This window comes from Lates calcarifer, linkage group LG17 (assembly GCF_001640805.2).
Source record: "Lates calcarifer isolate ASB-BC8 linkage group LG17, TLL_Latcal_v3, whole genome shotgun sequence".
NCBI lineage: Eukaryota > Metazoa > Chordata > Actinopteri > Centropomidae > Lates > Lates calcarifer.
The window spans coordinates 6,964,252-6,989,798 of record NC_066849.1 but is presented as its reverse complement, the minus strand read 5'-3'; the positions used below and the strand labels follow the sequence as shown (position 1 = coordinate 6,989,798).

The 25,547-nt window shown below is 42.6% G+C and overlaps 2 protein-coding genes across 5 annotated transcripts in view; one reads left to right on the top strand and one right to left on the bottom strand.

Annotated features, from left to right (window-relative positions):
- Positions 1–74: 74 nt before the first annotated feature.
- prkaa2 (protein kinase, AMP-activated, alpha 2 catalytic subunit) lies at positions 75–11,619 on the bottom strand. Of its 3 annotated transcripts, XM_018670207.2 has the most exons (11): positions 11,060–11,619; positions 9,638–9,779; positions 8,279–8,372; positions 7,525–7,669; positions 6,458–6,545; positions 5,981–6,205; positions 5,259–5,421; positions 4,598–4,936; positions 4,353–4,479; positions 2,329–2,614; positions 75–2,147 (listed from the first exon to the last, which is right to left on the bottom strand). In XM_018670207.2, the coding sequence occupies exons 1-10, from the start codon at positions 11,157–11,159 to the stop codon at positions 2,364–2,366; spliced, it is 1,674 nt and encodes a 557-aa protein (XP_018525723.1). In that variant the 5' UTR covers positions 11,160–11,619; the 3' UTR covers positions 75–2,147; positions 2,329–2,363. The 3 variants fall into 3 exon arrangements, with proteins under 3 accessions (XP_018525723.1, XP_018525721.1, XP_050933468.1); XM_018670205.2 differs by having other exon boundaries at positions 75–2,614; XM_051077511.1 differs by lacking the exons at positions 7,525–7,669; positions 8,279–8,372; positions 9,638–9,779; positions 11,060–11,619 and adding an exon at positions 6,856–7,516 and having other exon boundaries at positions 75–2,614.
- Positions 11,620–13,200: 1,581 nt separating this feature from the next.
- The window catches only part of plpp3 (phospholipid phosphatase 3), a 29,339-nt gene continuing 16,992 nt past the window's right edge, over positions 13,201–25,547 (top strand). The window contains exon 1 of one of the 2 annotated variants that reach the window (XM_018670209.2): positions 13,201–13,809. In XM_018670209.2, the coding sequence (XP_018525725.1) occupies positions 13,671–13,809 (139 nt within the window). In that variant the 5' untranslated portion in view covers positions 13,201–13,670. The remainder of the gene's footprint in view (positions 13,810–25,547) is intronic. The other variant, XM_018670208.2, reaches the window with a different exon arrangement.

The following is a 25,547-nucleotide window of genomic DNA, read 5'->3' as shown; positions in this document are numbered from 1 at the left end:
TTTCATAATAATGAGCTTCATTTAAATACAGTATTTTACTGTACTTATTATTAATATTGTTGTTTATTTTCTAATGTCTTGTATACAATATTTATTAAATATGGTTTTATAGTTTTTTTCACAAACACCAGTCTACAGCAGAGTACGAACTACCCCTTCATCCTCTATGTTATACTGAGAACAGTAGAAAGGCAACAGTCTAGTGCTCTCCATCACAACACCAACCAAGAGAACATAACTGGGGAGAAAGACAGAGGAGGATTTGTCTGAGCAGCACCAGCTTTCACTCTACATTCAGTCAGAAAAGAGTTTGAAAAAATATCCAAGACAACAGCAATACACAACACTGCTATGGTATGACTGACAGGACAATGCAGAACAGTTATAAAAGTAATAACACCATGGCATTCAGTTACATGTAGAACAACAATCAACAGATACAGTAACGTTTGTGCATCCACCCAAAATGTGTGATGCAATGAACAGTAAACCTGCAAACTGCTGACCTCAGCAAATGAGTTTTAAAGTGCAGACTGAACGGACAACAACAGTTAAACAGAAGATACACACACACACACAGAAAACAGCTCCAACAGCTACAGCACACCAAAGCATCATGTTTTGATACTTGTCCCTTTGTTCTCTGATTCGCACTTTGTACAAACTCTGCTGATCTCACAAACCACTGCAAAGATCCTCCTAACATACCAGTGTTAAGTCAGTAAAAAACATGACAGTCATGTGACATACTCCACCAATCTGATCTCCAATACACACACTGGCTCATGCACACACTCTCCGTATATGCACAGGTACATATGCACAGAATTACTGTGTTGCATTCTTTAAGGCAACTGGAGAAAGGTTTCTGTGGCTTATACAGTTCCCGAAACAGATACGCACCATCTCACATGGATTTGTCATCTTCATCTTTTCCTCCTGCTTTATCATCATCACCATTATTTATTCATACACAATGCAGACACAGAATTCATTAACTTGTCTCAATTTGTTGATTACTGCTTGCTTTTTGCTCTTTACTTATAAATTAATATATGTGGGGATTTGTTTTAATACATCAGACATTAGAATGACATGTCTGTCCTCCTGATGTCACAGGCCTGCTAGGTTTTTTTAATTACATTCTGTACATGCATGGGTGAGCGGCATATTAACAGTTACTCTAATTGTCATTTGTTAAGGACTCAACTCAAGTGTAAAGGAGTCGGTGTGTGTATGTGTCTTGCATATTTGTGACAATTATTGAATGAGTAAGATGATGGCTGTGTAAGAAAAAGATAGCCCAGATATGTTGTCTTTGAAATACGTGAAGATAATCCCTCTTCAAATAACTCACATAATAATAATATAATACGGTCATGTGAGATGGGGTGCGTCTGTTTTCAGCACCAAATGCAGCACACAGTCAGTACCATGCAGAGTATTATCGCTCTACTATCCTGCAGACTCTCTAGGTTCATTTAGGTTAGGTTCATTTATCATCTGCAATCTACTCAAATCAGGATAAAACTCTATGTCAATGCAGTGCTTAAATAATACAACTACAGTGCCTACAAAACAATCTCTAAAAAATAAATATGGATCTGATATCTAAATAATAATTATCTTCTTTTTGAGAAATATTAGAAAGTCTAATATTTGGTATATGTTTGCTAACATTTTCAGCTACGAATATGATTTAAATATAAATATAATATACATGAATAACAAAAGCTGTTTCTTTACAAACCATATTATATAAAACCTGAAATAAAATTTTACATGTGGTGACATTCCCGCAGACACAGATTTAATGTCAATTTTAACAACCAGAGCCCTAAACATTAAAAATAATATCAAAATATTAAACAAGAAGCAAAACTGACCTCCAATCAAGTGTCTGGGGCAAACTCAGTAGGATGTCCAGCCATTAAGTGTTATGGTGGGTGATGACATTTCAGCAGTTGATAACAGATTGAAGGTATTAGTGGGAGGAGTGATGGTGAACTTGACCTTTGCTGACTCCGACACAGCTGTGAACTGTGGCCTCTTGCTTCTGACTTTGCTGGTCTCACGTAGTTCACAGATTCCAGTCCCAGAATCAGCTGTAGCTCAATGTTTTGAGCACCACGACTCTGACCCAAGGACTGCATCAAACAAGAAAAAAAAGCTATTAATCTTCCATTTGCCAAAGGCCTCCTCTTTCTCTCTCCTTCATCCAGTCCAATACAACTGGAGAGATAGAGAGGAGACAGAAAGAGGAAGCCATTCCAAACACATCCACTCCCTACATCCCAGATCTGCAATTGGCTTAAAAACCCCACTGACATCCTGGTTACAGCGAGGTCAGGAGTCGTCAGGCCTCAGCGTGCGAGTGTGGTGATGAGACTGGCACACATTTCAAAGAAGTCCATGGTGTGTGATCCCTGACGTGGAGTGAGTTGAGGGGAGCTACCGGACAGGGACCCAGGGAGAGAGGAGCTGAGCTGGGGCAAATCAATGGCAGGGCTTGCAGAGTCGATGCTCAGTCGGGGTCTGTGGAGACCGGCAGTGGAGCCCGACCTCTGAGGAGTGGACGAACCCGATTTGAAGCCCACCGCCTCAATGATGTCATCTGAGGATAGAAGAGGAAAATAGCATTAGCATTCAACAGAGGAGTGGCTTCATCCATACCGCTTAACCATTAAGGGTCGCGGGGGGGCTGGAGCCAATCCCAGCTGACATTGGGTGAGAGGTGGGGTACACCCTGTACAGATCGCCAGTCCATCGCAGCGCCAACATATACAGACAAACAACCATTCACACTCACATTCACACCTACAGGCAATTTGGAATCACCAATTAACCTAATGCATGTCTTTATGTAAATTCTATTTAAAGTAGTAATTCTTGTATTTTTTTTGTATCTCTTGTATTATATTGTGTACTTCTTGTATATTGTGTACATTTTCATATTCTTATTGTATTTAAATCTCTTCTATAGTGCACTGTTTGTCTTCGTGGAGCACCCACCATTTCGTTGTACTTAACTGTACAATGACAATAAAGCCTATTCTTCTTCTAGACTGTGGGAGGAAGCCGGAGTACCCAGAGAGAACCCACGCAGGCACAGGGAGAACATGCAAACTCCACACAGAAAAGCCCCGGGTGAACTGTGCCAATCACTGCACCACCGTGCCTGGCTTCATTAGATTTTATAAAGTTAATACACACAGTTCACACATGGTCTGACTTTGCATTTTAACTTGTCAATATGAATTTCATGTTTTGAGTAAGTGTATTTGTAAATGCAGTCACTGGATGCAGCGACTTAATGCAATAACTGAATCTGTAAAAAAAAACAGTTTTGAAGTTGCTGTAATGTTTGCAGAAATTTTAACATTTTAGAGTCTATAGTCATGCTAGTGGCTCTGCAAGACTGTACTTATACATAGTTGTGTTTTGAGCCAAATGCTCATCTCTTAACATTTCCTATCAACTCAAGAAAGCCAGGTACCAGGACCTGATAGAGAAATGTGAGGGAAGCTTCCATGGAGACTGGCCCCATTTCCATGGTGTGCTATGTTTTGTCATTATTATTCCTTTAGCTGTAATAATAATTATTACTATTATTATTATTATTACTACTACTATTTACATTTTGACTTAGTCTGTGTATCTGCAATGTTGTCTTTCTCCTACCCCATTCCCCCACCCCCCTCTCTTTCTGTCTAAACCCAACCAGTCGAGGCAGATGGCCGCCCACCTTGAGTCCGGTTCTGCTTGAGGTTTCTGCCTCTTAAAGGAAGTTTTTCCTTGCCACAGTTGCCTAGTGCTTGCTCATGGTGGGATCTGTTGGGTTTTTCTCTGTAAATCTTATAAGATAAAGAGTACGGTCTAGACCTGCTCTATATGTACAGTGTCTCGAGATAACTTCTGTTGTGAATTGGCGCTATATAAATAAAATTTGACTTGACTTGACTTGACTTGCTAAAGGTGGCTATGGATTACAGTGGGAACCCTTCTGCTGGTGAAGACTGACTTTGCTGCCCCACATACACACAGTGTTCAGGCTAAGGGGAAAAATACTGGTAAACCTGACATATCTGCTGATGATAAAGAAGGACCCCAAATGCTGCTAACTCCATCAGGCTGGTAAGCCCTAGTCACAAGTTTTTCATCAAAGGCAGTTAATTGAATAGAAACTTCTTGTAGAAAAACATTTGTTAGGCTTAATTCATTGTTACAATAAAAAGCTGTTTATGAAATTTCTGTTTTAAGTAATTGCAGTGCTATATGTATCAATACTATATTCGGGCTGCATTAAAACCCAGATGATCCTGTATATCATGATAATTTTGTCAGTCACTTACCATCAATGCTCTTGAAGTCGAGGAGGTAGGATCTGTTGTCCACCTGGTAGAGCTGCAGGCTCATTTTCACCAGGTTGCCCGTCACTGGATTCTTCCTCCGCACTCGTAGATGGTATGGGTTCACCACCTACGACACAAAATAACAGAAGATCTAGTTTGTGTGGAGATGTGTGTGTGTGTGTGTGTGTGTGTGTGTGAGTGTGTACTAATGCGTAAATGTGCATGTATAAGACATATCCTATTACCTTCCAGTCAAAGTTGAGTTGTTTCATAGCTCTGTACACTTCAGCCATGATATCATAGGGTCTACTCTGACTCCTGATACCAAGGTGCCACTTGGACTTCTTCACTGCCAGAGGTTTGGGCCGGGTGGTGTTGAGAGCATCCAGAGGACAGCGAGCCTTGGGGCTGTCAGCCAGGAGCGGAGGCATCCTCTCTGGGTGGGGTTTGACTCCAGGGGGCAGTGGCATGCCTTCTTCTATGAAGGAGCCCTGGGGAGGACTGGAGGCCAAGTAAAACTCACTGGCCTGAGTCATGATGCGTCGGTTGTCTATGATAAGATGATAAGCCACTGCTAGCTGATCCTGAATGGACAGACAGGAAAGAATAGTGAAGCACTTGGGAGGTATTTTACTGTGGCTAAAGGCAGACCATCAGATTACTGAAATCTAAACACTCAAATAGTAGTCTAACCCACATCATTACTTCTCATTTTCTACTAAGAGACATTTTTATAGCCTTGACAGTCCAAAAGGACCTGTTTCAAGACAGACTTGAAAAATCCCAAACCTATCCTTTAATATTGTTCAACTGGGAAAAAAACTTTAATAGTACAACAGTCATCGTTTAGTAAACAGAGAAAACACTCTGTTTCCTAAGATTACAAATGTCTCTTTGTGAGCATACCTGTGGATCTCCACTGTAAAGGCTGGACACAACCTCAGACTCAGTGCATTCAAACTTCTCGCACACTTCTCTGACAGCCTCCTCATCCAGGACTGTGGCATCATATGAAGGGTCTTCAGGGAACAGGTAGCCTGGCAGGTCCTGCTTAAACCACTCATGTTCCCTGACAGAGGACAGAACTGTCAGTCAATGCAAAATACAACTGTGGTCAAGTATAAAACCAAACCTAATGTTGATTTTATTCATTTCAAGATGTCACAGTAGGTGACACTGACTCTAGCATGAAGTCAAATTGTTCTCAAACAGAGTAGTTTGTTTATCTACCAACACCCCAGATGGGGGACCATTTACATTACAGGGCTAGCAGAGAGATAAAAGGAGAGACTCCTCAATATATTTCAAGTCTAACAAGTCATACCTGAATTTTTTTTATTAAAGTGATTTAACAAAAGTAAACAACATAATAGAAAAGACAACCAATTATGTGGGCAGTAAATAAACCTGTGAAAAATTACACTGAGTCTCAGCACAAAACAGCGACTGAAGTCAATGCAATACTTTATCTTAGTCACATAACTATGGTTTTGAATATGTGACCAAAAAAATGATTTAATTTCTATTAAACCAAGCCTCTAAAGGTTCCCAGCCCAAATAACTTTAAGTGCATAACATAAAGGAGATTTCTGTTGAGGCCACTTGACTCAACAAAGTGGGGTGAGCACCTGATGTCTTTGATGGTGGCTCTCTTCAGAGGGTCAACCTGTAGCATGAGCATCAGCAGTGAGGCCACAGAGCGGGTCAGGTACTCTGGGATGTAGAAGACGCCTCCTCTGATCTTCTTAAACAGCGTGGGGACGTGCTCATCATCAAAGGGCAGAGTCCCGCATAGCAGAGCGTACAGGATCACCCCACAGCTCCAGATGTCCACCTCTGGGCCTGCATAGAGCCTGAGAGAGAGATGAGAGGATGTGACAGGTAACAAACAAAAAGACCCCATCAAAACACTTAGAGGAGCACCACAAAAAAGTAACACTATATTTAAAACTTGGTTATTCAGTATTTATACATAAACATTTCATAAATTGTTTGTAATACACTATCAGATTATTCAATAATGAAAATAAATGTTAGTTGCAGCCCTAAATGTGATTATCGTATTAGCTTTGACCATACATGTGATTACACACATACACACACACCTTCCTGAGATGACCTCTGGAGCAGCATAGTTGGGTGAGCCACAGCTTGTCCGTAAGAACTCCCCATCTGACATCATGTTTGACAGACCTGTCGGCCAATCACAGGACAAGCACTCATTAACACCTTCCTGTCTTTACTTTGATGTAACACACTAAAGAAAAAAAACCCTACTGTCATATTATTGCTATTGATCCTTTGATATACGTAGGTTAAACTGAACACAGTCTGCCACGGGGAGGGCCAGAGTTACACACTGTGGACACCGCTGATATCTTTATCCTCTACCCGCCAAGACTCTAAGCTCTGAGCACGAAGCTCATCTAATTGGATGAGCTTCCCTCTGCCTGCCAGGGCCTCAGCCAAATGCTAAACACCAGACGCTTTGTGATGTGCTGACCTTCTCTTTATCTTTTATCCCTGTTCCCTTAACACTCCCTCTCTCCGCTTGCCAGTGTCTGTTGCTCTCAGCCAAAACACTTCTCCTGCTGTACACCCTTGCCGCACCCTAACGATTCCTTCCCTATCATATGACACTGGGCCTCAAGGCTTCCTGCCAGACTTGATATGAGACCTGGCCGTTGCTAGGGGACCTCTCTCTCCACCCAACACACCCTAGCTGGGCGCAAGGACCTTCATGTGTTTTTGAAAATAATTCTCTCTTTCATCATGATTGCATCAGACACAGTCTCTTAACTTAATTTGCTGGAACAATTATGCCAAACCATTGAGAAAGAAAGAAATTCATTCTCATCTAATAATGAGGTTAGCAGGTGCATGATGGTGATTTCACACTTTTCTACAAGTGTATAATTATGCTGTTTCTTATAACTCTGTACAAAACTGCCACTTGGCTCTAATCATACTGTCCAATTACGCGGTTAATTCCAATCAGCTCTGCCACAAACTCTGTCTATTTCTGTTTCTTATTCCCCTTTGAACAAAATATTCAGTTATGTTCTGTTACGCTTTCTCTCTTCTTAAATTCCTGAACAATCCTCAGCTTCCACAAAGCCAATCCTTTTATCCCTGTATCTAGCTATAACTCTGTGCTCATTGGGAATGCTACCAAAGTCGGCAATCTTGGCGTTCTTGCTGGCGTCCAGCAGGACATTCTCAGGTTTGAGGTCTCTGTGGACCACCATGTGCCTGTGGCAGTAGTCTACAGCTGAGATAATCTGCTGGAAAAGACGACGAGCTTCTGTGTCCTCCACCTGAAAGACACAATATGAACAGACATGACTGGACTGTAGTTGTACTGGTTATGTCTGATATAATAACTATATGTGTGACAGAGTATTATGGCAAAAATACAGAACCATGCCTATGGTACATGTAAGGAAATAATGGTGAATAATGAAGTTATGTGCTGTCTGGTTTAGAACCAATTTATCATGTTGGGACTTGGTCATGAGGTTTCTGTGGCTCAGGGCCCAGGTAAAGTTCAAGTAGGATTATTCTAACAATAACAATAACAATGATAATAAAAGAAAGCAGCAGAAGAGGTGCTCTACATAGCTCTCAGTATCTGTCTTGAACATATACAGAGAGTAAAAGGGCTCAAAAAAACACAGACAACAGAGTCTTAGTTTGTCACCATAACAACAGCCAAGAATTCAATTTAAAAAGAATTTGTTGACCTTAACTGGTGCTCAGTAAAAGGTAGTAATACACACAACCGCAGCTACTGCTTCACAACTCTATTACTGTTTAACCAGTCTGAGCTATGGTTACTGGTGTGCTAACAATTTCTGACGATTCAACGAGCAGTGCACCCAGTAGATGGGGACTCTAATTAGCCAATAAATAATGAAACGTCTTACCCGTCCATTTTTGCAGATGTAGTCAAACAGTTCACCTCCAGACACATACTCCATAACCATGAAGAAATCTGTGGGTGTACTTATCACCTGGTACCTAAAACACAAACATAGATTTGTGCTGAAATGGACCCTCTGTACATTAACACTTAGCCTCTTTCACATCCTGTCCTGACAATTGACCATAACTATACAAATATCAATAATATGCCTCCATCTCTACATCTCTAAACCCATTTTATTTACTCTGAAACATGCAAAGCAGAAACAAAAATACAGAAAGCTGAGGCTAAGCTGTGATGTATGGCTGCTGAGCATATTTTCATAAAGGTCAGGTATATTAAAATACAGGCCCAATCTCATGAATGGTTGCTCGTGGGAGATTCTGCACTTCATCACAATCTACTTCATTCCTGTCAAGCCGGGTGTAGCACAACACGGCGGGCACCCGGGGAGAAATACACACAAAGCAAATCTCTTTTTTTCCTGTCTTACATACACACACTGAGTGATTCTAGGAAATCAAAAGAGTGAGAACACTTGAGGAGAACTGTTTACGACATTTGGTCTAATTCATTTCATGCTGGTTTTACAAACAGGGCCAATACATCACACAGAGTCTGCTCTACTCTGTTTGGCGTCCACGCCTGAGGCTCTCTGAAGCAGTACGAGCAGACTTTGTGTGTGTGTCTGAATATATATGTGCTTGTGTCTGTGTTTATGAATGTATATGTCTGTGACAGAGTGTTCCACAGCACTCCAACTCATGACCTGAGAGCTCACATATCTGCCATAGCTTACAGTGTGACAGTAGACTAACCCTAACCCTGGCCTAAAAATAACACAGAGATTGTGGAGAGAAACAGAGAGACATGGACTGACAAGGAGAAAGAGACCAAGGAGACAGAAGGAAAAAGGAAGAAGACAAGGAAGACAAGGTCAAAGGAAATACACAAGAGAAGCCAAGACACTTGGATAAGAATGAGGATTTAATCATGTAGGAATTACAGCGACTTCTATCATATTAACTGGAAATTTGTACTGACCAGAACTGATTTCTTTATCTAGTTCCAAGTCTCTCTCTCTCTCTCTCTCTCTCTCTCTGTGTGTGTGTGTGTGTGTATTGGTATGTTTGTGTGTTCTGCCCCCTGAGAACCCAATAGGCATGTTCGGTACAGTTCAGCTGTAGTAAACAAATAGGAACAAGCAAAGCATGCCACAACACAGAGGGAACACAACACAGCAAAAGGCCCACATTACAACAGCCACTAATTCAGCTGATCTCAGTAATCTGTCTACACAGTCTGTCAGCACTGAGGATCTTAAATCTGATAGAAGGACGTGTCGTCTTTCTCCACTTACAGCTTGATGATGTGTGGGTGTCTGAACAGTTTGAGATTCTGGATCTCTCGTTTGATCTTCCCCACGACATCGAGACTGCGAATCTTCTGTCTGTTTAGGATCTTTACGGCCACTTTATGGCCCGTCAACTGATGCTCTCCGACTAAAAACAACAGAATACAGATATGAAGCAGATACAGAAAATAGATGACAAAACACAGACAAGCATATACACGGGCAGTTAGGAACAAAATATAGAGGTAGAGAAACATAATAAAGGATTAGGATTTGATTAGGAGACCTGTTGCATTGTAGGCTTCAACATACCAGTGAATAAAATGTGTTTTTCATTAGGTTTTTGGCATCTACTGTAGCCTTTGTTTGCTGGCCATGTCTTTATTCAGAGTGTTGGAGCCCTAACTGTCTGCTTGAGGCTCTGTGGCAACATTGTCATTAGATCTGTTAAACCCTACTCACAACTTGACAACAAACACTGTTAAGAACCATTAATGCAAAGGAGCTAACTAACACCCACTGATTACCCCTAAGACAAAAACTATTATCTCCGGGAAAATCGTATTCAATTCGTCACAAAAACTAAATCTAAAATTGAAACTGAACTTTCTCTTGGTTTCCACTCCGAGCTAGCAGGCATACAACATTTTTCCCTCGCACAGAATGTACCCGGTTTCAGAGCGTAGCCATGATTTCAGGTGGGATGACCCCGCCCCCCGCAGAGCTAATACATCACTCCGACTGCGTACATGAGTTGCAGGCGGGGTGACTATGGAGTTAAAGCTCACAAGGTCATTCAGAGTGGCCGAAAACTAGCCAACAACACTGAAGTAATATCCTGTGATATGCTTCTCTAGTAAACTTAACGCCTGTGAAGGGCTTTCCCGACTTAGAAGGCATCTACCAACCCCTGGCTAGCAATGAGAAAACATATCGGACTAGCTATATCATTTAGAAAAACATTTTGTTAGCCAACAACATTAAGCTCGGCTTGTGGGTCTCGGGCGAGCTGTAAGCTTCTCAGATGTCCTTAAACGCTAAAACAGGGCAAAGAAACCGACCACAACAGAAACCCTTCATGGTATAACGTTAAACGATAATACTGTGAGTATGACTGTGCATCTCTTCCCAGTAGCTATTGTCCCCCAGGTGATTACACCTGCCATAGCTGATAACAGTAGCTATAGATATGTGCTTCGGTGAGAGAATTTGACTTTCAAGCGGCCGGATTCTCAGAACATATTTACGCTTTAAATCCCTTCTGTTACTGCCGGTAGAGCATGTAGCTACGCAAACTGCTCACTGACCGCCGGCAAGTTCGGCACTGTAGGTTGAGGGGGGAGGTACGGCGACTTCTTCATATTACTCCAACAGAAAATGCACAAACGGTCACATTAAGCTCGGCATGACACAAAAACATGACTTAACTCTTCACTTTCCCGAATGTTCCCACTCCGAGTGTGTCGCCGAGGATGTAATGGCCGATCTTTACCCTGCCTTCGTGTTTCTGTTGTTGCCGCTCTGCCATCTTCTCCGTTACCTACGGTTGGGCTCGCTCGGTGCGGTGTGTGTGTTCCCTGCCTGTTTGTGGGGCGCACGGAGGGGCGGGGCAGTTCACTTCACCTCGAGGGAGAACCACCGACGACTCGAGCCCGTTAAACGCACACCGTCAGGTATACGGCGAAAACTGTAGATGGAAAAACGTAATTACTCGTACGGGAGACCAGATGACATCCGTCGTAAAGCACAGTCTGGGTGGCAAAACAAAATCCCGGCGGCCTCTAGCTTACATCTAACCTGCATGGTGTGCATCTGCCACCGACCCGGTATTGTGCTGAATTTAGCTCCCCGGTTTATAACCTGTGCCAACAAATACTATTCCTACGACATGTTTGCTAGATACCTCGGTAAAAGCACTGAGGGTATGAGCGAGAATATTTGTACAATTGCACATAAGAGTCAATATTTCCACTCACCAGTAAAGAAATTTGTTTCTCGATTATGATTCAGTTTGGCTGCTGTGTGAAGTTTTTTTTTTTAAATGTGAAATCATATCTTTCCTCTTTGTGCCATGCATGATTCACCCCAAGTATAAAAATAAAATAACAATCACATAGATAATAATAATGGAGTAGCTTATCAAGCAAGATATGTAATGCATTTACTGATCTTTTTGATTATAAATCATGAATGTGTGTGTTCATGTGTGTTGTTAAAGCTGCTCATTTTACAAATATGGAATGAAATGTAAACTGGAGTAACTGAAGAGCAATGCATGACTGAACGTCTGTTCTGTTTGATGTTATATATCAGCGGAGGCCATCAGTGCAGTGCTCAGGTGTCAGGTCAGTCAAACTTTAATTATTATGCTCACTAAATAGGTGCAGTTTATATTGTGAACGTCCTTGCTGAGGTGATCACACCGTGTCCTGTGTTGCCTTATCTATCACTGGTCGCTATTTTTCAGTTCCAGACGATTAAACAACAAACACTCAGATTGTGCTCAAGAGCGAGAAATGGTTGATAATCTTCGATTAGAGTTGAAGAACAGACTAGGTTGATTTAAAAGGGAAAATGTGGGAAAAGTATAACTTAGCTGAGACGCAAACACGATTGAGGCGAGTTGTTCATACTTAACCACTAGATGGCAGTGTAAGTTTAATTTATTAATCACCAGTGAGCCTCTGTGAAGCCCCTCTGCGCCTGAGTGGTGCACAAGGCAGGAGTCCTCACTGAAACTGGAGAGCTTTTGAGGATCTGGGGCATGAACTTTTTTCTTATCAAAAGTAGAAAAGACGAATAATCTTCGGCCTTTTACTAGTACACGTTTTTACGGATAGCACATGGTTGGTTTTCTTTGACCAGAAAAATCAAATTAGAATCTCCACGGATAAATTTGTATTTCTGAAGTACAACATTTAGATTAAATAGATGAAAAGGTTTGTCTTCGTTCAGCAATTCCATAATGTAATTCCCCAGAAAAATAAAGAATCCCACTGAAGATGGTCAATTATTAGATTAAATTAAAGTTTTACTGTGGCATTGACAAAATACACCAATGATAAAAACGTCTTGTGATGGATGTCATGAAGATTTAATCACTCCTTTGCTTGGAATGGCCTGCTCTACAGTGGGCAAACATTTTGTTTTTCAGACAGATTTGAGAAGAATCAGAAGAATCAAACTTTATTGCCAAGTAAGTTTGTACATACAAGGAATTTGTCTTGGTATATTGGTGCTAAAAGACAGTTATAATAAAAGAAAAGAGCGAAGAGCAAAAACTGTATTTACAAGGAACATAAATATACATAATTAAAAATAAAGTGTAAAGTATAAAGTGTAAAGTAAACATTGTGTTGAAACATTTCCTGAACAAACTGGACAAATAAGAGCTAATTGCTTTGATTATTTTCAGGATGCAAAGAGAGCAAACATCCACTCTTGGGTCAGTTTCACAACTCAGGTCATGCTGCGGACTACTTCACTCCAGTGCGCCTGTCGTACCATGCGCAATCACTGGGGGCGCAGTGTCCGCGCTGATCTGTCCCACCACTCGCCCCAGTCAGAGAAAGTTTTCCATGCGGGGATGGAGGTGATTACCCACCGCTAGCAGAGGGAAGAGGGCTGAGCCTTTCAAGCTGCTGGGGGAACTTGAAGAGAGCAGGGGGAGGAGGAGAAGAAGGATTGATATAACAAGAGCGGCTGTCGTTGCACAGCGCAAATCGTACTCCAAGTCTTTGAACCAAGAGCGATCAAGGGGAGCGGGCTTTCCATTCATTTCAAGCGCAGGCAACTTTTCTGTCTTGAGTCCGTGGCGCGGGTCCGTTCACCAGTTAATACTTATCTTTTTAAATACTTTTTAAAAGAAAAAACAGACAACGAGACATCAGCTCATCTGAAACTTTACGAGACCTCCGAGTTGGGAAGTTTGTTCCCCGTACTGTCCGCATGACATTTTTTTAAAGGACTTGAGAGCCTGTCAGAGTTTCTACACCTACAGCGTGGTGTGGGATTTTGAGCTGAAACGGGGAGTTCTCAAATGCAAAAGTACATGTATGAGAAAGCGATGGCCCAAGAGACAAGGAACGGAGGAACCTCAACGTTAAATAACAACAATGGTGTTGACAACAGTAAGAAGAAACTGCTAATAGTGCTCGACATCTTCTGTCTTCTACTTGGTAAGTTTATGAATAACTTTTCCTCTTTGTTATAATTTGAGTTGCTTTTTATCTCACGTCAGCTGATTTGGACCACATGCAAAAAAGACATATAGCACCTACACTGCATTCACACACAAAAAGTGAAGCAAGAAATACGTTAAACAGCACCCGCGCTTTGTAATGGTTGGCAATAAATACCTTATCGTTTTAAAAAAGTATAAGTAAGCCTGTTATCTGTGGCCACTAGACAACTTTATCAACAACATCCCCTTATCATCCAGTTCCAACACACCGCCCCATGCCGTGGAAGCGCAGAACAAAACACTGGTCACGCTCAGTATTTCAGGCTGCCACATTGTTTAAAAGTACACTGTTTACACCATGCAGTCTAACAGTGAAACAAACCAGACATGACATCTGTATTGGCACATTCATAACTACAATAAAGCAGTTTGAACATCTTTGTAGTCTGAGACTTTGACAGTGTGTTATCTGACTAACACGTGTATAGGTTTTCTCAGCTGAGGAAGCGAGTTAGAAGCGTTGTCATCACATAATATATTGATCATTTCAAAGTCCACAGAGCATCAGTTGATGTTTCTGCCGCCTGCCAACATGCCTGGGGCATGAATGTTTTGAAGTGTTGTAACCTGCCCTTTTACTGCCCTTTAAATAGCCTGTGTGACACCTCTCCTGTGCCCCTGTAACCTTGTTCATCTGACCCTAAACCTTCAGAGGTGCCATTCCAGCTAGAGCTTTCCATACATAGAGATGGGACATGACTGAAGTAAAAATCGAAGTGTAATTAAGGTATTGATTCATAACCAATGAAACTGTCACTGACTCTGAGGCGATGCTGGGAGTCTTTACTGCTCTGGTTTGCTCCCAACAGGCGGCTTGTTTGTGATGTAGAGTTTTCTGTGTGTTAGTCCTAACTTGTTATTCTACAAGCGTCCCGTCCAGATGCATTGTGCTGTGTTTATGTGTGTGTATGTGTGTGCTTTGATAGCTGGTTTGTTTTTGGCTGTTGTCACTGTAGCCCGGTCCTTTTAGTTTCCAGCTCCAGTGGCCCCCCTTTCTCCTCTCTCTCTTTTCAATCCCTCCGTCTCTCCTTTCTCTCTTTTAGAAAAGGATTATGGGAGTTGCGCTTAACTTCTACACATTCTCCCCCAGAACCCTGCAAATCCCTGGCCAGCTGCCCCTGATCACTCCACTTCAAATTACTTTCTCTCTAGCTCTCTCTCCTCGGCCCTCTCTCTCCCTCTCTGTCCAGGGGAATGCGTGGAATAATTGCTTAAGCATGTGTTGTGGCAGGGGAATGCCTTTCCAATCTAACAGAGAGATGGAGAAGCGGGACCGGTGGCTGACCAGGCTTTACAGGAGCAGGTGGGAGCTATAGCAACAGCTTTATGGAGAAACTAAAGCATCAACGGTAGTAGCGAAATGTGCGACATCGCCACACAGGAGCAGGATTTTATTACCCAGGATGTTACAAATGGTGCAGATTAACTCCGCACTCTCTTAAGTGCAGTGTAGTAGAAGCAGATCTGCCTGACAGACACAAAGTTTTCCAGTGGGTCTACATTGGTTTGCTTATTAAACCTCAGACAGAGATACAGTGTTTCATCTGCACTCATAAAAATGTAGATGAGCTTTGAGCACATGTGGAGTGAATTTCCTGCATAAACCAACTTCCTTGACTGGTAAACGCTATACAGTCAGCTCCTCTTTGCCATGTTAGGACAAACACAGATACACACCATACATATTAGCACACAAATACACACAGACACAAACGGTCACACAGGTTCCTCTTTGTCATGCTAAACACAATCTGGCTGCCTAGTGATGATTGGTTGGCCCACTTTACTGGTTTTGGGAGGGGTTACACATGGGGGGTTTAGCGGATGGAGAGACAAAGGGGGGTTAAAAGGGGGGGGTTATCAGGGGGGTCCTGAATGAGGAACAAGGAATGTGGGTGTGTAGAGGGCTCACAAGAATGAGATCTTAAATGGTTTTTGCTCTGTGTGTGTGTGTTTTGTGTGTGCGTGTGTCAGAAAAGGTAGTGTACGTACATAATGCATAAATATCTTGTTACCTTTAATTAGCTCCTATCTGCCAGCTGGTGCTGCACACACGCAATCTGTGCAGTGACACCTTTCTATAAGTGGTCAGTCTGCCTGACATACACCCTCAGGCACAGCTAATGATTGTGTTTGCATAAAGGACATCTGAGGCCATCTATAATCACACACAATCTAGCACATGTGTACAAACTAAAAAAAAGCTCTTTCCTTATGTTGCTTTTGATAATTAGGGGTAATGATGCATAAACACAGTAGGATTAGAGTAATGATTGTATATCAAGTATATATATATATATATATATATATATATAGATAGATAGATAGATATAGATACACCATCTGCTAATTTCACTTTTTCACTTTGGCTCGGGTTCCACTCTTACTGAGCAGCAGGGTTGATTTAGCAATTCTATAAGGAGCACACACACAAACAACATACACTCACTATAAATACACAAACTCCACCACAGACTGTGGAATTTTTATTCTTCTCTCTTCCTCCATCTCCGTATGCGCTCATGAACATGACTACACACTGTCTGACAGCCTGCTATCATGCGCTTTAAAATGTTTATTGTGAAAACACTTTTTGAAGAGTCACCCACTTGAGCTCTCAGGAAACCATACCTCTAAAAGTAGTCTCACTTAAACCCTAATTCCATTGTACACAGTGCAAAGGAGATTAGACATCGTGTGTTTGCTTGTGTGCATACACTGGTGTCAGTCAGGGTCATTGTATAAGCAGCAGGGGCATTTTACCATTGACTTTCAATGATATCAGGGTGTTGCTCTAGTGACCATCCACTCATGTAAAGTATTATAAGTCTCACATTTCTCGTTGTTTTGATCTGTGATACAGTCAGGTGTTCTGTGACGTGATTTTCCACAAGCAATAGTCAGGAAGATTGTTTTTAGCAAAAGAGAGGAGTGTGACCTTTTGGCCCTGGGGAATCAGCATCGTAACCAGCCCTAGAGCATTAACCCTATATGTCTCTACCCAACTCCTGCCTCCCCATTAGCTGCTATAGCATTACAGCACTCAGTCACACAGCCCCTCATTAAAGCTGGAGAGATTTAACCTCTACCTCTCCAGGCCTCAGCCACTTCAATCCTGAGCCGCTCAACAAATATTTTCCAGAATTTCTCAAATTCTTCATCTGGCTGCCGCACCGTGGTCAAAGACTCTTGATGTGACATCTGGTGCAATTTTGGGAGTGAGTGAACCAGGGGGCATTGTGTGTGTGTGTGTGTGTGTGTGTGTGTGTGTGTGTGTATGTATAGAGTGGTGCTCAGGAAAGGGTGGGAAACGGAAAGGTAGTGTCGGTCGGAGGTAGGTGTGGTTGTGAAATGAAATCCTGTCTTTTTTTTTCTTTTTCTTTTTTTTTTACCTCACAGTCCATTTTCACCCCACCCCTCCACCCCCCGCTCCCTCCCTCTCCACTCGAGCCGGCCTGCCCTCTTCTTAACTGGTTTTTCGCTAATGAAGAGAAATGATAAAATAATAAAATAGCATTGGTGGTTCAATTATTAAACATGATAACATTAGTTACTATGTGTGGTTATAGAAAAGCAAAATTTTGTATAATATACTACAGGAATCACATTTAAGTTCATATAATGTTTTTTTAAAACAACCTCCAAGGACGTCATCTTTCTAACAACAGCTGATAAGTAGTTGTTGCCAAGTGTCTGGTAGAAAACTGTAATCAAACAGCAAGTGGGAGGACCTCACACACAAACCCAAACACAGGCTCCCATCCAAAGCTGCTGACCTTAATCTAAGGGCAAATATTCTCAGGAGTTCCTGCTTTAGTGTGTCTGTGCAGAGGCAGGAGCTGAGAAAAGAAGTGCTCCAGACTGCCTGGCAAGATATACTATAGATGCACAAAGAGGAAGACAGAGATGGGGCTAATAGGAAAGAAATACTTATTTTTCCTTGATGTCTGCTATGTCAAGCATCACTAATTTAGGTTTTTAACAGTCACCAAAGTAGATGACTTTGTACTAGCAGCCGTTAATTTGGATGTCACAAACTCCCAGAGGTACCATGTGTATCTATTGAAGAGAGGTATTGAGGCTGTTTGCATTTTCTGTGTGTTTCAGTCCCACTGTTGATGCTCCTTGTCAGTCCATTCTTCTGTTTGGCAGATTAGGTCAAAGGTCAGGCATAAAATAGACTCAAATAGGACAATTGTCTGCAGTGCACTTTGTATGACATTTCCTGCACTCACACACAGCCGAGAGCTCAATGCAGACGTTCAATAGACACGCACAGAAGAATATGGAACATCAATCTCAACATTCAATTCTGACAATAGTTGATGTGTGTATGGTATTTATGATGTGATGACATCACTGTATGTATGTCTTTGTGCAATCTATGCAATCTCTATGGCTGCAGGACAAGGCGAGGTTAGGGCTCTTTATAAGGTGAGGAGTGTCCTCTGGCAGAAGAGCATCATTGTATTATGTAATAAGATAAAGATCAGCACGTTTATCACAACAGCCTTGGCTACAGGGCTACTAGTACTAGTAAGAATGGATGTAATTTTAAGTGTGCATTTTAGCGTAGACATATATATACTTTAACATGTGTTATGATACAGAGTAATGGTGGGATTGTGGCCAGACTTGTTTCTGTGACATGTGGCTGGTTTCCGCTGGTGCAGGAGTTAAATAACAAACCCCTGGGGTTTGTGTGTGTGCACAGGGCTGCGATTAAAGGTGTGTGGGTGTAAGCGTGTGCATGTGTGTCCCATGGGGTTTATGAGGGAGAGGGAGCGCCCAGAGCTGTCATTAGATGGACTCTGCGGCCTGAAGGATGAAACAGTGCACACTTATGTCTGCTCTGTGTGTGTGTGTGGGTACCATGTGAGAGGCATCTGTGGCTCGATTTGTGTGAGTGTGTGCCCCATGTGGTTCCCATGGGCTAGCCGAAGGCATCAGGTTGACTGATGTGACTGTATCTCTTTATGCTGGTACAGAAACCAGACACACTCATCTCCTCTCACTCTTTTTCCACTGTCTCCATCCTGGCAAACAGTTCAATTGCACAGTAAAACAAAGACAATACCGCTTGTCGTTTATTCTTTGACAACGATAGTGTGGTAAAGCCTCTGTCTCTCTTGTCACTCTCCAAGTTCTCAACTATGATTATAACCCTTGCAGGTAAACACCCTCAACCTGCTTATTTAAGTAATTTTGGATTACTGGGCAGGACCCACCATAAACTTTTGTTAGCAGCATTTTTTGCATGTGTTTAGGCTTGTGTGAGTTTTCAGCTGGTGTTGTAAATGAATATTTTGTGGAATTTTGTGTGTAGGCAATGAACTTATTCACAAACATGTGATTGTCCTTCACATCCATGAAAACAAAAACTCAGAGGTTTTCTACCTCTTGCACAGATGTCTTATTTAAGTCTGTCTTTCTAAGATATATTTCATGCACTTCTAGTGGCTAACACAGAATCTGGAGATTAAATAAACCAACAATAATGGTAGTAATGGTAATTCTAGCCCTTTAATGTACATGAGAGCAGAGGCAGCCGATGATGTTATACAGCCGCACTTCATAATATAGTCAACAGAATCTGCAGGCTGCAGGCTTCATTACATCTTTTACACCACACTGTCCTCGCCTGGGCCTCCTCCCTGCTGTGACACAGGCCCCTCTGTCTGTCACTTTCTCTTACTACATTGCCAACCACAATCCTCTGTATTTGTGTGTGTGTGTGTTTGTGGACATGCTGTGCGCATCCAGAGATGGGGGGTTGGGGGTCAGGGAGATTTCACTGTTTCACTGAGAACAATACCCCTTTTGATGCATCTCTGCGCTCTTTGTTTCGTTAACGAGGACCAATAGGCTGGTGGCAGACAGAAGGAGGATGAAATGGAGGGAGGGGAAAAGTGAATGAGGTAGACACGAAAGACCCTCCTCACTGGGCACTCAAGGCTCGCTTGATTATCTGTCAGTGGTTTATGGCTGTTGCTGCTTCTAGCTGTATTATTGACAGGATTGTGGGCTGTAGTGCTTATCTGCTCAGCTGTGGCCAACACTGTGTAGTAATCAGCTCAGCATCTTTATTGGCGCAGGCCTTATCTGTGCTGCAGCCACTGAGCCCTATCCTGTTTACATACAGAGAAGAAGCTAGGCTGAAGAGGCTCCCTGCAATACTAGAATACGTCATGCAGAACATTCACACTGTAGCTCCAATTTAACACCCATTGTCTCAAGATAATCACATTCAACAGTGTGTGCAGATGTGAGTCGACTATTAAAGGGAAAGACTTCAAGAAAAGGAGGTAAGTAGTGAGTGAAGTTTAGGAGGGCATTATCCAGGCAGAGGCGTCAGGTTTCAAAGACTCCACAGCCCTCTTCTCCACAGCCAGGCTTTTGTCCCAGGGGGTAATAATGCCATTATGGCAACAACAGAGAAACGCCCAGCCAGCCACCCAACTAACCAGCCAAATAGCCTGATCTGGCCCCTGGGCATTGCTCAAGTTTCCCTTCACTAGAGCAGCTGTGCACTCGTCTTCCTCTTTCAACGACAGTGCAGCCAAGCATTAGGAATGTCCTGATGAGTTGTAACTGATCTTTCTAAAACACATTATAAATATACTCTTGCCTACTCTATTTGCTAATGTAGACCAGAGCTGATTTCCCCCTAAACAGCATCGAATCCAGCTTCTCTTCAAATGTGCCTAGAAGCCAACAGCAACACAGGGCCAGCAGCATCATTTAGAGGCTGCCCTTGCAGGTGCCTGCTGGTAAAAGTCCCCTAGAGAGTGTCCCAACAGATGCCTGTGTGTAAAAGGCATTTATTCTTGTGAATAAAATCTCTCTGAGTAAGCACATGCTTCAGCCAGCGGCCCCCCAGTCGCTACAGCATTCACACAGAGGGGAAAAAAGGGCAGGGATTCACTCTGTACACCACTCTGCTGACCTCAGCCACTCCTGGTGTGTGTGTGTGTGTGTGTCTCTGTCTGTGTTTGTGTATTTGTGAGCTTTGTACATATGTGAGACACATCAGCAGCTTGTGGAAACAAAGAACTGACATCTGGAGCTACACATCTGTAGCAGTGTACATGTGTGCATGTTTGTGCACTGTACTTATAGATGAATGTTTCCTAAACAGTGATTATGCGTATGAATAAAGCCTGGGTGGGTTTTATGGAGCCAAGTTTGTTTATTTGGATTGCGAGAGCATTTCTAAAGCACTTTGTGGTCGACAACTTAAAAATGTTTGCGAAAGGCTTTGCTGAAGTTGCCAGTGGAACCACTGTAATCCACTTTAACACCCACATTGCCACACACACTCACACAAATATATAATCAACAGTGTTACAGTGACAGTTGTGCCCTGCTCTTGTATGCTAAAGTATAATCCTAGAGCTATGTCACATCCTTCACCTTTGACCCTTGGCCCTGTAGCTACTTCCAGGGTCTGTCATGAACCTCAGCTAACCTATGCACTCTATTCCCAAATGTCTGGAAGGCCACACATACTCATGCTCCTGGCTTTAGTGACCTAAAGATAAAGTTAACTGTGTGGGCTTACAGCTCTGTGTAGTGTTGGATGTGTGACAAATCTCATCACATCCAAGGCATCTGCTTTGCAGGACGTATTTAAAACCAGAGAGGTCACAGCCCTGTTTTAGTTTATTGCTGATGAGTGTGTATGCCAAATTAAGACTGGGGCAGAGGATGAAATTACAATCTTATCTTGAGGAGTTATTGTTGTAATTCATTTGGATTTGGCTTATTAACATATAGCATGCATACAATATCGCCATAGAAACCCTCCCAACCCCCCAAAATGGTGATGTCCATACAGTGTTGCCACTGAGCCTATTTCCTGCTCACCTGCCTGCATTTTGGCAGAACAATGTCCACCAACAAGTGGACCTGGCCCTGAGCCACTCTCTCTGATCCCTTGTTCTTATCAGATGCACACACTCTCTCTCTCTCTCACTGTTCACACACACACAGCCAAGCCTTTTCACACAAAAACACACATACACCCCCTTGAGATTGCACAGAAACACTGTAATTACACTGTGTCTTGTTGCTAGAAGAGTGCATTTATCCAAATTAATGGACTAGAGGACCCCACTTATAAAGTAATTGAACAAAAACATCCTCTCTTTGTCTCTCCCTACACAGAGTCACACACATATCAAATAACCACAACATAATGTCTGTACGTACATCTTTTTAGTGATGTAGGCCACTTTTTAGTGTCCTTTAGCAGCACATATTATGTTGCAGGGTGTGTTTAGATGCCAAGATCTGAATGTTAGAAGTATGTCAGAAGCATCCTCAAAGGACTGGGATTGGCCTGATAAAGACAAGTGAATGTAATGGATCTGTACATCTGAAAAGTATCTGTTCCTTGTGAATACAAATCTAAACAAACATCCTGTGCCAGTTTTCAAGGCTTTTTTAAAAAATGTAGTTTTCTCTGTGCTTTGGACATATTTTCGGTTGGTACCAAAAAGGACTGAGGTCTGGTATACAGGCCTGCTCTTGACTTAGCTGAGCTGCTAATTCCCAGACAGCCATCTGATCTTTTTCAGAGCAGTGAGAGAAATCAGAGAAGCCGAAGTTTGAGTTATTCACTGGCCAGTCTATGGAGTCAAGACCCTCTCAGCCTCCGCCCTCTCTAACCTTCCTCTGAATTGTCCTCTGTCTCGGTTCCACTCCTTCTCAGGACGGGTCACATGGTGTGTTTGAGAGACAGGAGGAGGAAATCCTCCATTAGAGCAGACCACAATGCTTCTTCCTCTGCCCCGCTCCGCCTCCCATTCACCTCTCACACTAACTGCTGACACTCTGGCTCACTCTGTATAATCACAATATCATTCTAATTCTGCTCCTGAAAGCCATGAAAACCCATTAAAATGTCAATAGAGATGTGAGAGTCACGAGAGCGGGAGAAGAGAAAGCTTGACACTATAAGTCTTAGCAGACACGCAGGTGTTGCTCTACAGGGAAATCAGTGCCATGTCAAGGAGAATTAACCTTTTGAGCGCCACAGAGCTTTAGCTGGCATAAGAATAGCTATTGTTTCCTGTTCTGGCAAGTACAGTCTGTCTTAAGATGGGAGAAAATAATAGAACTTTGCTGATCCTTACCCTGCAGGACTGACCTTTGGATTGGAAGAAGAGAACATTATTGTTGAAGACTATTGTTGAAATACCCCAAAGTACAAATCCTAACAAGTTCTAACAGTGTAGCACACTGATAAAAGAAACATTTGCCTTTACGTCTGTTGGAAAAGTAGTCCTGCTAATCTAACCGCTCACTCGCTATACCAAATTTAACTCCAAAGCCAATCAAAAGGGCGCCAGCTGGATAATCTCTTCCACACAAACAAATGTGTGCATACACACACTCAAGTGCATGCAGTACATACATAGCAAGTTACATACTAAAAGTGCACAAATGTATGTGCACACACACCACGTATAAATGCACATGGACATACTTTTGTGCAGCGATTTCCAGCAGGCAGTGGAGCGTGAGCATGTGAGTGGATTTACGGATGGAAAATAAGCGCGCACACTGACACACGCACAAAGGCCTCGTCATGACCTCTGCATATAAACACTGATTCAACCAGCCAAAGAAATGCCGCTCTCTCTCGCTATCTGACCTGTGGTAAGTAGTCTTTAGTGGTCTGCAGTGGTTCTCTTCATAGCCTGAAAGAGAGAAGTGCATGACAGGATCTGATAAGACAAATAGAACTGTTCCCGAACACGCCAAGCCACCCACTTAGGATGTGTGTGTTTTTTTTTTCCCCGCTGCATTTGCCGTACTTTCTGAACCTCTACTTCTCTTCTGCTTTCACTCCATTGAGGTGTTTTTAGGCTCCAGTAATTCTCAGGCGTCTGTTTGTGCTGTTTATAGGCAGCTCAGTGGCTCTCATTGGCTCTAACAGCACAGAACACACAAGTTAACCAGGAAGGCAAAAACAACCTTTGTGTCAGTAGTAGATTTAAGATAGTTTTACTGTTTAGGTTCTGCAGTAATCAGAATCCCAAGCATTTCTGACCTCATGACAGAGCTTGTAAAATAGTTGTTTTTTAATTCACTGACGGACCACAAGCTTTTGGCAGCCCAGCCCACCTCTTTCTTTTTCTCCCCTTTCTGTTTTTATTTCTCCCTCTTTTGACACTCCCCCATCTCTCTCTTCCTCACTCTCTGGGTCAGCAGGCCCTGTGAAGGTCACACTCTCTTTATCCCATCACCATAAAAGAGGTCATATTTCTTCACTCGGCTGTTTGCAGATGGGGCTCAGATGGGCTGTAGGGTTAGCACTGGAGTGTGTTTTAATTTGTGCTGAGGCTGTCTGTGGTATGAGGAGAATGCCCACATACCAGGCTGTTTTCAGGGAGATGGCATGGGAGGGGGGCAGCACAAAACAGCTTGGCATCTCAAGGCTGGACAGTGTGTGGACAGAGAGGCTTTCATAAATTCTCAATAGACAGTGTCGAGGTGCTCAGTCGCTTGCTTTCACTTTCCCTTTTCAGTCACTGGTCAACTTTTGAGTTTCCCATGGTGTTCTGATCGGTTTAGCCTTTAAGCACCGTTTTGCATGTGTGTGTTTGTCTATGTGTGCATGTTTCCCATGTCTGTTAAGCCCATGACCTCCTTTCACTTCTCCTCATTTGCATATGAATCCCACCCTAACAAGTAGGCCAGAGTGGAGGGATGGAGAAAGAGAGGGAAAGAGAAGGAGGAATGGAAAAGGAGAGTTGAGACTGGCATGAGAGAAAGCATTTCTGAAAAAGGTTTTTACACAGCAGAGTGTTTACCCAACAGAACTCAGTTTGTGCACATACTTGTTGCACAGAGGCTCTCACTGTAAAGTATTAAATTGTAGCCAAGTTCAGTGGGGCATTCAGCTAAAGGAGTAACAACAACAAAAAACACATATATGCACCAGAATCTACCCATCTTAAGCTAACCCTACCTGTTGTGTGGACAGCATGGTTCTCAGACACGACCAAAGCCCGGCCTAGCCCTGTGTGGGCCCATCAGCAGCCTGTTGAGCCCTGGCGTTGCACCCTGTTTATGCAGGTGTCTGCCTCTGTGACCATCCCATCTGCTGCCCTCTGCTAACCACTGGAGAAAAAGGCAGTGAGGAGGGAGACAGTTAGCTATATTTACATGGAAACATCAAAACAACAGAAAAATGCTGAAATTTCTTCATACCAGTTTAGTGGCTTTATGCTGGTTTTGAGGTATTCTTTTATTATATTCAGATGAGAAGAGTATGCCAGCAAGATTCTCAAGACTTAAGTTGATTTGAGTTGAGTCAGGACCATGGAAACAGCAGTTGACAAAACAGCCTCACCTTGAAGTCCATTTAGCAGGTGTTCTGAAGCTTTATATCATATCACATGATCCTCAGCAACAGCTGGAGTTTGCCCGGTTGTCATAGACATTTCTTCTGAGCATTTGAAGGACTTCTTGTCCATGCTGAATTTAAAGCTGTGTTTCAGAGTTCCTTCTTTACCTCAAAATCCAAACATTTCTTTTCAAAAAGCTTCATGTTTAGGAGACAAATTTCACAGTGATCATTTTCTGTGGTCAAAAACCACTACTACCACAGAGATTAATGATAAAATAGGGACAACATCTAGTACCTCAGATGACAAGTTTTTC